The 12,663-nt window shown below is 33.5% G+C and overlaps 2 protein-coding genes across 2 annotated transcripts in view; both read left to right on the top strand.

The window, feature by feature from the left end:
- LOC124364802 (importin subunit beta-1) overlaps positions 1–7,244 on the top strand; it is a 47,470-nt gene extending 40,226 nt beyond the window's left edge. The window contains 2 exon segments of the mRNA XM_046820565.1: positions 523–604; positions 5,332–7,244. Coding sequence (XP_046676521.1) covers positions 523–559 — 37 coding nt within the window. The 3' untranslated portion in view covers positions 560–604; positions 5,332–7,244.
- Positions 7,245–7,286: 42 nt separating this feature from the next.
- The window catches only part of LOC124364803 (carcinine transporter), a 43,280-nt gene continuing 37,903 nt past the window's right edge, over positions 7,287–12,663 (top strand). Inside the window, exon 1 of the mRNA XM_046820566.1 lies at positions 7,287–7,391. Within this exon, the coding sequence (XP_046676522.1) occupies positions 7,341–7,391 (51 nt within the window). The 5' untranslated portion in view covers positions 7,287–7,340. The remainder of the gene's footprint in view (positions 7,392–12,663) is intronic.

The raw sequence follows: 12,663 nt of genomic DNA, 5'->3' as shown, positions 1-12,663 counted from the left end.
AATTGGCGACGCTGGCACTTTATGCACTTTTCGTACCGTCAAAATTAGTGACGCTGTGGCACTCAAAGGGTTAAATAAAATCATCATCTAACTATTTCTTTTTTGACTGGTCACTCATCCATTGTAGATTCAGTATAACGTTTCCATTAAATTGTATTGAGAATACACAATTTACAAATGTTAGTGATATGTTTGTACCAAAGGAACAATAATTATGTCCGATATATTGGACATTGGGGCTAAAATTATTGAACTAAAAAATATTAAAAGTGCTTGTTTTTATTATACCTAAATGAAAAAAGAATTTAATTCGTTTAAATATCTTTGAGTGTATATCTCTAATTGTAATTATTTAATAAAGTTAACTAGATTAATTAGATCTTGTAATGTTACTCAGTAATAGCAGATTAATAATTAGTTTAAATATTTTGCAATAATAAATGTTTTAAGTTTGTAGAAAGCAAGCTTTGTACAATTTAAGAAAATTTATTGTAAAGTAAAGGCACCGATATTTGTGTCTAGTGTGAGGCCGTTGAATTTGAGCGTTCAAGGTCCGTGAACATGAAGCTGTCGGTTGAGTCACTGGGGGTTCTTCTGCTAATATGTATGTCCTCTGCTTTTGACAATTTTATTTTTTAGTTTCGCATGATTTGCACCTTTCCTTTAGTGGTAAAATGGAATAATGATGTTAATGCTTAAAAGTAGTAGAAAAATAGTTTCTAAATGTCAGACAGGAATGTGCTCACTGACCATGACCATGATCTGGAAGTGAAGTCATTGTGACAGAGTTAATGAGCACGTTTCTCACTTTCAATGAAGGGATTTCACATTAACAGGTGTTGTAAATGACTAACTATCTTTCTACCTGTCACTTTTCTCAAGAATACATTGCATAAGGTAGAAATAACACTTTTAACGCCTTTATCAAGTTGGAATATTTTGTGCCCACTAATATCATGGCAGTGCCTAGCGGACACAAAATAGTCCATTTGTGTTCAATAAGTGTGTCTCAATGTCAAGAATTAAACTAATCTTGTTGTACTTTGATCATGATAATCCTAACAAGCATTCTATCATCTCTCTTGTCAAAATCTGGCTTTTCCCCCTCTTTTCTCAACAGTTAGGTTTAAGTAGTCTGGATTGCAGTTTCTTGTTAAGGATATCGAGAAACTCTAGCCAAACTTTGTGTTTGATATCAGAGAAAAATCCTTTAATATGGCCTAAGATCTTACTTTGTTAATCATTGTTTTTTATGTGTACATAAATTTTCTTATTTAATCATTCATATATCATAAACTTTCCTGAGTAACATAATAATATTGACTACAAATTCATTGTAGTCATTAATATTTTTTTCAAAATTACCTTGGTTTTGCAGATTTGATGGCTAATTTTATATAGCTAATGTAATTGTGAAAAAGATTTGGACATTAAATTATGTGTAAATTCACAAAGAAAGTTGGATTATTACCTTAGAGTAATATAAACTTAAGTTTTTTTTTAGTTTATATTGTTTTATAGATAAATAATTAAACTTTTCATGTCGTTTATTCAGTTTTTGTATTGTTCGCTATTCACTGAGAACCTCTATGTGGACCATGTCTTGTCACAGTAAATTTGCTCTAAATCAGTTATTTATTATTCGATTTAAATAATTTTGGTGTCATTAGATTTGTGATAAAAAATCTTCTAAGAACTGTATTCTTGTAATAAAAGTTGCAGGTTCTTAAGATATTCAAAGTTTAGAAGTTTTAGTATCCACCATTTTGAAAATACTAAAGATAGTTTAATGGTAATTTTTTTCGGTAATTGGCCTTGTTATCATAAAATTTTGAACCAAATTTGGTATAATTGAACTTATTAGTTTTTAAGATACCGTAATAATTATTTTCCTAAAAACAGATACAGACAGACAGATGGGAAATTAAGCATCAGAGACACATTTTCATATGGTGAAATATGTTTGTCTTGACCTGAGCAATAATGTGGTATACCTTTGTCCAGAGAGTTACGGGACACCCATATAATTAGGGTTATTGACCAATCCTTAAATAAAGAAGAACAATGTCAAATTATTGATGAAACTTCTGTTAATTGGAGTTTGAGTTTTAACTTCTATTAATTGGAGTTTGAGAAAACTCATACTTTTGGCAAAGGTGTTTTTCTTACCCTGTCCTAAGGTTGATTGTTGCAGCTAAAATCTGCTGCTCTGGGATAAAAGCTCTTGCTGAAAAGGTGAAATGAAGCAGAAAAAGGTTACAAGGCAATAATCAATAAGGGTGTACGCTCATAGTTTTGTTTGCAAAGACAGTTGTTGAAATGCTGTTTGGTTAAAGTCACTTAAGTAATGGATCCTAACATGGTAACCGATCTCTTTGCGACAAAGACCTTTTCGTAAACGAATACTCAAAGCAAAATGGAAAAGTTTTAGACCCAGTTTGCATGATCCTGTTTTTGTTCTTTCGGAACTCATCAGCATGGCGAAGAGACCATGGAACTTGGAAAATGCTGTTTGAAGCTGGTACTGCTCTACGTCATCGCTCTTGAAAGATGTTCATATCAAACTAAATGTTTCGCAAAATGGAGTAACAGTTTGTAAGTGTGCTTGAAAGAACACATTTACGCAAGATAGGTACAATTGTACTGTTTTTGAGTATGTAATAGTCTACGTCAAGGAAGTGAAGGTTATCAATAGCATAGAAATTAGAATTTAGATTATGTAGTTATTTTTAGTACTTCAATCTTGAATTGTTGAATAGTACTTGAATAGTACTTAAAGTGAATTGTTAAAAAAGTACAAAGCTGTCATAGGACTTTTGGAAAATACATTTGAAAAATATTATTTAAAATGCTAGTATACAATAAGCAAAACTGTCTGTCTCAAGATAATGGTACAATTTATTAGTACCTTAAAGTTGGCGTTAATGATTCTCTTATTGATTACATGTATTGCAGAGTTAGCCTTTTAATATTTATATATTAAAAGGTTAACTTAGGACCTCTTATAAAAGAACAAGTACTTTGATTTTAAATTTATTATGATTGGCACAGTTCTATCTTTGAGAAGAAATATTAGACTGTTAAGTGTAATGCCTTACATCTCCTACATGCCATGTTTTGGCATTTTTTCGTGCCATTCTATCTTTAAATGTGCCCTAGCGTTGTAAGGACTGTAAGATAATTGTATAGTTTATGAACTCATTTGGATACTCAAATATCTCTTGTTATGTTCTCTATTATTTCTGTTTTAGACTAGGGCCAAGCCAACCACAAATGGAAGAAAATGAAAGACTGAGGCACAATGTTAAACTGTCTTTTTGTAATGTGCAAATTTTCCACTGACTTTAATACTGTTATATTTATATTTGTATATTACCATATAATTTTTAACAATGTTGTAAAATTGCCTTGTATGTAATATTTTAAATAAATTTATACCATTACAGACTTTATAATATACTGATGTTGGGAATTAAGTTTTGCTTTTGTAAATAGTTTAAAAGTTTGTGTAAAGTTTCCGTCCATTCTAAAGTCCTAGCAAATGGTACAATCTTATTTAAGCATAAACTTCTATCATACGACAATTACTGCTTGTAAATAATCTATTTGTTTTTATGCAATTAGCTGTTTTATGTAAGGTGCCATAAAAGCAAAGAATAATATAATGGTTTACATTTGTGATGTGTTTATTTCGTATTTTTGTAGTTTGTTAGATTGAAGGAAGAATAATTTTCTTGAAGTTCTATCTATGGGTATAAGGCTGTGAGAATGGCTGTGCTTTTGTTTTTAAGCATTTTTAGTTAATTAAACCCAATCAGAAAATCCAAAGAAGTAGGCACTTTTTTAGTTTTTATTAATTACAATTAAAAATATATAAAACTAACATTATGATGAGATCATTTATATTTTCCATAGTATAATAATTAAAATGTTTTCATAAGTCTAGTTAACTTTTCTGTTAAATGTGATTATAAACATTTAAGTGTTCCAAAATAACATATCCACAATAATTTGCAAGATCAAAATTCTGATTTTGTATTTTACAAGCAAAGATGTATGTAAAAAACATTTTTTAAATTATTTTATATTCATTTCTTTATGTAATTTTATATCTCTTTTTAACTAAAATTTAATTAGATAGCAATTTGAACATAATCTTAAAAGGAATGATCTAACAGATAGATTAAAAAACCAAGTAATTTTTTTGTGTTTTACAAGCATGGAGTAATGTTTTGTGTTTTACTGTAACATTTAGTTATGATTAAAAATAATTTTGTAGTTTATTACAGAAGAAAGTATTATGATTTCCATTTGCTTTAATTACATTAAGGGAGTATAATTAATTGTAATTGTAGTGAAGTTTTAAATGAGTACTGAAATATTATATTGACAATATTAATAGAATTAAGTATTGTATAGACTAGCAATGTCAGTACGTGTGAGGCTGAGAGATGATGTGCTTGATTGAAACGGAGGGAGCCGCAGGCCTGTCTGACTGTATGTGAGAAGTTGATAGTTGTGTGGAGGAGGAGTGTACTTTGTAATTCACTTGACCTGTTCTTAATGTCAGTGCTACCAATACATTTTTTATCTTTTCATTGGTGTCTGTACCCAAAAATGAAAGTCGACTTTTTATTTAAATGTTGATTTTATTATATGTTCATTTGATGCTCTACATCAGTAATCGGTAAAATTTATTTTCACCTCGATCTTTTTTGTATGGGGAAAAATTTCAAATGTATGTTTTTAGAATGTTGCATATTTTTATTTTGAAAACAAGAACGTTTTACTATTTTTAGCACTGTACGATTAAAAGTACGAACAAAGAGCTATTTTTGTGTTAAAAAAAAAAAATAATGTGAAAAAATAATATAACTATGCAATTGCTTTTTTTAATATAACACATTTTTCCTCTAGAACCAATTATGAAGGGAAGAGCTGATTAACAATTTCTCTTTTAAAGTGCTTACTAAAAATAATAAGAAATAATTTTTTTAATTTAATAAGATTATGTATTCATGGAAACGAAATATGACTTGTCTCTCTGCTCAGATTTTCGCTGTATCTTATTTTATTTTAAACATTATACATATATTACATGCTACAATCGCCAGGACAAAATAATCTTCTAAATCTTGTATACTAAAATTGTGTTCAGAACTTTAAAAAAAATGTAAGTCGCAATGAAAAAAGTTATAGGGAAGCTTAACGCATTTTACAAGTAACTGTGAATATTATGCTGTAGATATCCAAATTCAATTCCCTTCCTTGCTTTAATTTTGACTGAGTCTTTACAAATTGATTGAGTATGTTCGTTTTACCTCTTTCCAGATCCAACCTAGAATGTAGAAACGGACCGACTGTCGTTGTATTCCTACTTTTTGGTTGTCTTCTGCAAAAAACCCCCATTCGACTCTGGTGGTTGGAGCAGGCAGCGGTAGCGGTGCCCGGCAAGTGAAGTGCAAGTGTGAAGTGACTGAAGTGACGTGAAGTGACTAAATGGAGTGAAGTGTGCACGGGAGAGTGCATGTTGTGAGAGAGGGGCGGACTCCCTACTATCCTAGTTTTATATCTTCTCAGGAAAATTTCATAAATCATTGAAATCGGTCAGCTACTAATTGTCGATGATTTTCCAGCAAAACATGTCTTTATATGTAATTAACATATCTAGTGTTGAAATTGGTTACCAAGAGAGATTGTCAGTGCATTCCATCAGCAGGGGTACAGGTGCTTCACTCTTTTTACCGATACGAACGTTTACATTCGACTGAAGTGCCTTGAGGTGATCACGATAAGGTTTTCCGATCCTGTAGAGTTCAGGTTTAATCACCGCTTCCTCAGCCAAAGAAATTCATGCAATTTTTAGTATGAATGTTATTTTTAAGATAGTACCATCAAAATTAGACCAGTTATGATTTAGTTTAAAGCATTAATCAAAGTTTTGTTGGACTGGCATTACAAGTAACTAGTCTTCAAAAGACTTAACGTAAAGTACTGGTTTTATTTAGTAGCTATACTTTGCTGTTTACGAAAGATGGAAATTCTCTATAAATTGAACTGCTTTCATTTCTTGATTAATGGATCCGGAATGCTTTTTTACTTCAGCTTTAGTGTTAAAAATTGTTTGGCGTAGTAGTTTGCTTCTAAGAAATTGAAAAATGCAATCATTTCCAAGTGAACTTAATACTTATTGATATGATAATAATGTACAATTTTGTTTTGAACTTGATGAATATCATAAAGATGGTAACATCTAATTGTTATCACTATTGTATTACGTCAAATGCCACAAATATTACTGTGATCGATAGGTTAGTTATTACAAATTCTTATACTGTTCATTGTATCTTCACACATGATCATTGCTGGTACAAAAATGTTAACTGTATTATTGTTTTATTTTTTAATTCATTGATATCTCTTTTGTTATGTTAATACAAGGGTTATACATTTCTAAAATTGTCGAGTATGTTTTATAAACTTTGCCTTATTTATATATATATATTGATATAATTATACTAGAAAAATCCTAATGTACCATCTAATTGTATGTATATTAAGAAATGATTTAGGATGGTTATATTTTGATAAATCGATAAGACTAATTTAGCAGGAGTTAGGTAAATAGTAATAGGTTCACAAGCTGACCTGAGCTATCATGGAAAATGTAAAATTGCTGTACTGTGATTGGCGGGCGTTATTCCGGCCGCTCGCCCGAATACTTTAGTTATTCCTGATAGTGTGATATTGCGTCCCTCGTATGTGTGTTGTCTATGCCAGCCGAAGTGTGTTCCTAAACACTTCCAAAGGTATGGGAGTTACATTTGCATTGTATCAATGAGCTGTATGTACGTACGAATGTCTGTTATATTGTTGATGTGTGTGAGTGCGAGTTGCGAGTGCGTCTGTGAGTGAATCGTGTGCCATGACAGTTAAGGCTGGTCATTCTCTACCTGTTTTTGATTGCAAGCTTTGCTACCTGCCCCATTCCCAGTTAGCCCTGCGCTCGAGCTTGCTTTTATTCTTCCACCCACCACCGAGTTAATAATGTTTATGACAATTCATTCCCTTATTATCTAATCGATCTAGAATCAATTTAATTGACTATGTTGTTTAAAAGAAAAAGACTTTACTTTGTGTAAAACCTACTTTCTGTAGCAAAATTATTTTTAAATTGCTCATAACAATTATTTATGTTGAAACAGAAATAGTTGTATGCAAAATAAAGATAATATACAAAGTAATGTGTGTTGTTTTGTCTTCTAACCCGTGTGTGTGTGGGGTAAGGGGAGGGGCGAAAGTGGGGAAGTTGAAAGGTTTCCTCTGCAGTCGGCGAGGGGATGCCAGGCAAGGAAGAGCCTCAGCTACATATACGCAAGCAGCAACATCATGTAAGTATTGCACAATAGCTTCCAACAGTTCATATAATCATATGCTTCAACATCTTGAAAACAAGGAATCTAGTTTTAATACAGCTATGCAATGTTGCTAAATATTAGAGTTCTACCAAATATGTTCTGGAATTGTTAAAAAGAATACACTTTTGGCAACTTTCTCATTTATGTGTAAAAAAGCTGTGTTTAAGAAATTGTTTTGTTAATTTACTCTTGAATTATTATTAACAATAAATAATAATAATCCATCCAGCAGTGTTATGTTTACTAATCATGTTTCAGAAGTGATGTTTTCATTTATAAGTTAATATTAATTAAAAAGTTATAAAGATTTCATGTTTAAGATGAAATTATGCACATTCAAAATGTTTTATTCAGTACATGTAGTTGTTGAATTTGACTTAATATAAAAATTATATGGTCTTAATTTTTGTTCTAACAGAAAATACCTAAAGTTTAATAATATCATGTAGTAAAAATTATAATTTGCCTAGTGTATTTTTAATGCCATCTTAAATAACATACAACTTTTCTGTGATTACCACCGAATCTGGTGAGGCAGGTTTATTACACAATATATGCATTAGTAGCCATTTCCTGGCGAAATGGAGTTGCTTAGAAAGCTGTATACTAAATTTTATGATGGAAAATTATTTTCCTTGTGTTAAAGAGAATAAAACCTGCTGATGAAACCAGTAGTACAGAAAAGATGGGACGCATAAGGAAACATTGTACAGAAATAATTTGAAAACCAAACGGGAACTAAAGTTTTTGAGACCTAGTGAATACTGTTGTCGACTTAACACAAAACAAATCAGTTAAGATATTTCTCTATGAATCAAAGTTGCAAAACTTTAAAAAAACTCATGATTACAAATTTAATTTGTAACAAGTTATAAGACAAATCTCTGCTAGTTGACTCCACCTCAGTCCCTTGATGTATGGCTACTTTTGTTATTTAAATGAAATGCAAGTTTTCAATGATCTATTGTGTAAAGTTTTATTTGAAACGTGTGAAAATAAATTTAACTGTAATTAAAATTTCTTGACAAGCTCTTAATACAATAATAACGATCACTAAACACGATTTTGTAATAACATTATATTATTTCCTAAATTCTACATACATTTAAATTTTAAGAATTCAAAACTGGTGATTACTTAATCTAAGAAACATTTTATTTCAACCTGAAATTGTATACATTTGTGGAATACCTTAATAGAATTTTGACTAAGCAAAATTAAGTAGCTTTTCTTCAATCACATTATTTTACAATCGCATGCGAGAAAATGTGCATGTACCACTATTTTGTTGGATAGGATTTAAGAAGTATTAGTCCAAGACCAACTTGGTCTCAAAATAGTTACTGTTAAAAGATTCAGTGCAGCTTAATTGTCCAATAAGATATGGATTTTCGTTTTCTTTGATACACAGGCACAGATGCATTGCAAGCACTTTTAAGACGATCAGGAAGCAATCCAGGGCCTTAAGAGGACCAGAAATTAGGTCTTATAACATCCAAGCTTCCATTAATTTCTGCTTGATACATCTGTTCTCCCTTATCAAAAAGAGGGGCCACCCCGCTGCCCCTAAGAACCACCATGCCCTTAATGTAAAGTTGAAAGAGAGGCAATCCATGTAAGACTTCTAGAGCTGCTGAAGGCTCGCTAATGCAGAGAAACCAGGTGTTGAACACCATGTTTGCTATTTGCTCAACAACATCACAGCCAGATATTTAAAATTCTGTAGAAGTCTACACTAGTACCTCCTAAGCAAAGAGACAATTCAGCTTTCTCTGTTTGGTGAGAGGAATGAAGTGGTTTTTAAAGCTACGTTTTCCTAGCTCCGCGACTGGGCTTGCTCCGTGCTACGTAATTAAGGCCAAGTGCGCAGCGTGTTTAGTTGAAGCGCACTTAAATACTGCGCAGCGCAAAAGTGTTTTCCTAGGATTTGTCATTTTACGCAGCGTAACGCGCGACTTAAACTCGCTCCTCGTCCAGTTTCATCTTTTGAAGAAATGTACAGTTTTCATTGATATGGACCGGAAAATGAATGTTTTGGCAAATTTATTGCTCTTCGTAGACGAGGATGTCGACATTGCTGTTACTCTTTAATAACATTTTATATAATTCTATTTTTTCAGGTCTCTGGCTACGGGAAAATCATACCGATCATTGGCTTCCCAATACATAATTTCTGCGCCCAGATGTTTTGACAGTTGTCAAGGACAAAATGGAACATGCGCATTTGCCACCACCATCGGAGATTGATTGGAAACAGAAAGCCGAAGAATTCTGGGTCAACTGAGATTTCCCAAATTGTATATCTGCAATAGACGGAAAACACGTGAGGATAGTTGCACCAGCTCATTCAGAATCCTTTTTTCACAATTTTAAGAACTTTTTCTCCATTGTATTGTTTGCTATGGCTGACGCAAGCTGCAAATTTGTACTGATCAATGTCGGAGAATACGGCAATGAAGGAGATGCTGGAATTTAAAAAAAGTCTAAAATGGGGAAATTGATTCAAGAAGGAACTATTTTCCCACCTCCTGAAAACCTACCTTTTTCTGAAATTAAGCTACCAGTTTTTGCAGTAGGAGATGAAGCATTTAAGCTGAGCAATCATGTAGTGAAACCCTACACGCACAAACAAGCAATCGCAGATGTTCATAAACGACATTTTAACTACGCCACTTGTCGTGCTAGAAGAATAACTGAAAATGCATTTTGTATTTTGTGTCAAATTTTCAGAATTTTTTTCACACCAATAAACTTGAAACCAGAAACAGTCGACTTAGTCATATTCGTAAGTTGCTGTTTTCATAACTGGATCAGGGATGACTTTATTGCACGCAACCCCAAAGGACTAGTGACTCATCCGCAGCACAAACTTCCTACACAAAACATGATCCCTTTGGCTTATGTCGGAGGCTATGCTTAAAGCAGAAGTGTTTAAAGTAAGAAGCGGTTTTACTGATTACTTTTACTTTAATGGAGCTTACTACTCAAATGAAATAAAAGCTCTGTATCAGAAAACAACTTTGTAATGTGAGCAAACTTTGTAGCTTAGTAATTAACGGGAAGAGAGTTTATTAATTTTAATGTTCACTACCTCAAGTTTAAAAGGGCCAAATTTAAAGATTTGTATTACCATCAGTAGAACTTGTACATTATCTAATCTGTTCACTATAAGTATTAATTTGATTCATCTAAATTTGTTCAAGTTAACATGAAAGTGTATATAATAATAATAATATACACACAATCGTCAGCCCTGCTGCGCGGTGCGTGATTGACTGCTCTCGAGGCAGTACTCCCAGTCGCGCAGCAAAGACCACGCAGCGCGGTTAAGGCTTAAGCACGCAACGCGTAGCTAGGAAGACACCTCCATTGGTTTACAGAGAACCGGTGGTTTCGTCAGTTACGGAGCACGCAGCGCAAAAAGCCCAGTCGCGGAGCTAGGAAAACGTAGCTTAAAGGATTGAAGCTGAGTTTACACCACTTCCGAGTGAATATACAAAGATTTCTGTATGAATCTGGTTAATACAACCTCATATTTACCCTGTACTTCAAAACTCTGCTGAGTGAAGTCATTAAACACCACAAAAGAGGTGAGAAGACATCTTGAGGATGGCTGCATTTACATGATGTACTTTCCACTGAGCTTAGCCGTTACTCTATGACAGGACCACATCAATTTGATCTAACTATGAATGAACAGGTCCTTTAACTTCCATAGCCGCTTCATTTTAAATTGAGCCCATAGAGGTGTTATCCAAAGCCTCAATCGTTGAAACCAAGTTACTGAGAGGTTCTGAGTTGTGGACTTTCCAGATTGTCTAGGATGTTTAAGAAAGTCTAGGATGTAAAGGTTAGTTAGAAAGATGTTTACCCGTAATATGCCTATCTACAGTTTTTTTAGGGATTAGTGGAAAATATGTTAAAACTTAAGGTGCAATACGATTTAGGTTATACACGGGATGGGTAGCTCATACCGTGCATAAGTGAAGTATCATATCCAAGATGCGTCAGCGTAAATGAGCTTTTTGCACTTCTTACCGAGAGAGGTTTCAATACACTCCAATCCAAAGGCTTGTGTACTCTCAAGTTCACCGCAGTCAAAAAGCACATGCTTAGCAATTAATATATTCATGCTGCTCCCATATACAATTGGAGGAATTTAGCTGTGCTCAGAGTCCAAATACTATCCTTTCAACAAATAAACGCTATCTGTATGGCGGGTTGCGTTTACGTGCTAGCCGCTGATATGAAGGCGCAATAATTTCTTTAACGACTTTAAACTCACGATTTCGATTTGCAGATTAGTATTGACAAATACGTTATTTTCGAAAACAACACTATAACAACTGAAAAATAAGTCTTATTATTGCTGTTATTTGGTAATCTCTTATTATTTAATTCCATCACAATCAGCACTGTCACAAAACACTGATTGTAGCGAATGTTATGAGTTATTTGGGCCAATACGATTCCTGAAAGGAGGGTTTTACCCATGAGTCACATGAAATGTTTTCAGGGACGCAGCGCATAATGCTACCCCGTCATACACCACACACAAGGTCACGCGCGCAGCTTAAGTCCTCGAACTGTACATTGTCCTCGTCAAAGATTCCAATCTTGTGAAAGCATTTTCTCAAATTATTTTGCCATATTATTCGTCGCAACGAAGTGCCTGAAAGTGAAATGATGGAATGTAACCTCTGGTAGATGAGTGAGAGACAAGCTTACTCATCATTACCTCTGGAGTAGTGACCCATTTGCTTTCATGCTTGTCCTTTGTCCTAAAGTTGATAACTTGACAAGAGTATCTCCTCTCAAAGAATGGTTCAGGTTCTATAAGCTTCGTTGAAGATGCCTTATTACCAGAGCTTCTCACATTGGACGTGTTATGTACCCTTCTTGGTCACAGTCTGAATTTGAAGGTGTATTTACCGAATATCCAACTGACAATCTAAGGTAGCTTCGAGACAGCTGCTACCAGCTTTAGTGAAAGAGACGAGCAAAGGCGTGTAGACTGATGAGCCTCTACACTGATTGATTTGTCATGTGCCACCTCACTACACATCCATACATCAGCGCAGGTCTAACTACAGAGGTATTCAGTCGCAGTTGCAACTTAGGCCTTAGTCCCTAGGTAATTTTCGCGAGACACCTACAAGTTAGCAAAGCCCACTTACAACAGCCCGTCGTCTAGTTAAAATGTTGTCCAAGAGAAGTCTCATTCAAAATTATCCTGAGATACTTG

This window comes from Homalodisca vitripennis, chromosome 6 (genome assembly GCF_021130785.1).
Source record: "Homalodisca vitripennis isolate AUS2020 chromosome 6, UT_GWSS_2.1, whole genome shotgun sequence".
In the NCBI taxonomy this organism is placed as follows: Eukaryota; Metazoa; Arthropoda; class Insecta; order Hemiptera; family Cicadellidae; genus Homalodisca; species Homalodisca vitripennis.
The sequence above is the reverse complement of the archived record's forward strand: the minus strand, read 5'-3'. Positions and strand labels throughout refer to the sequence as shown.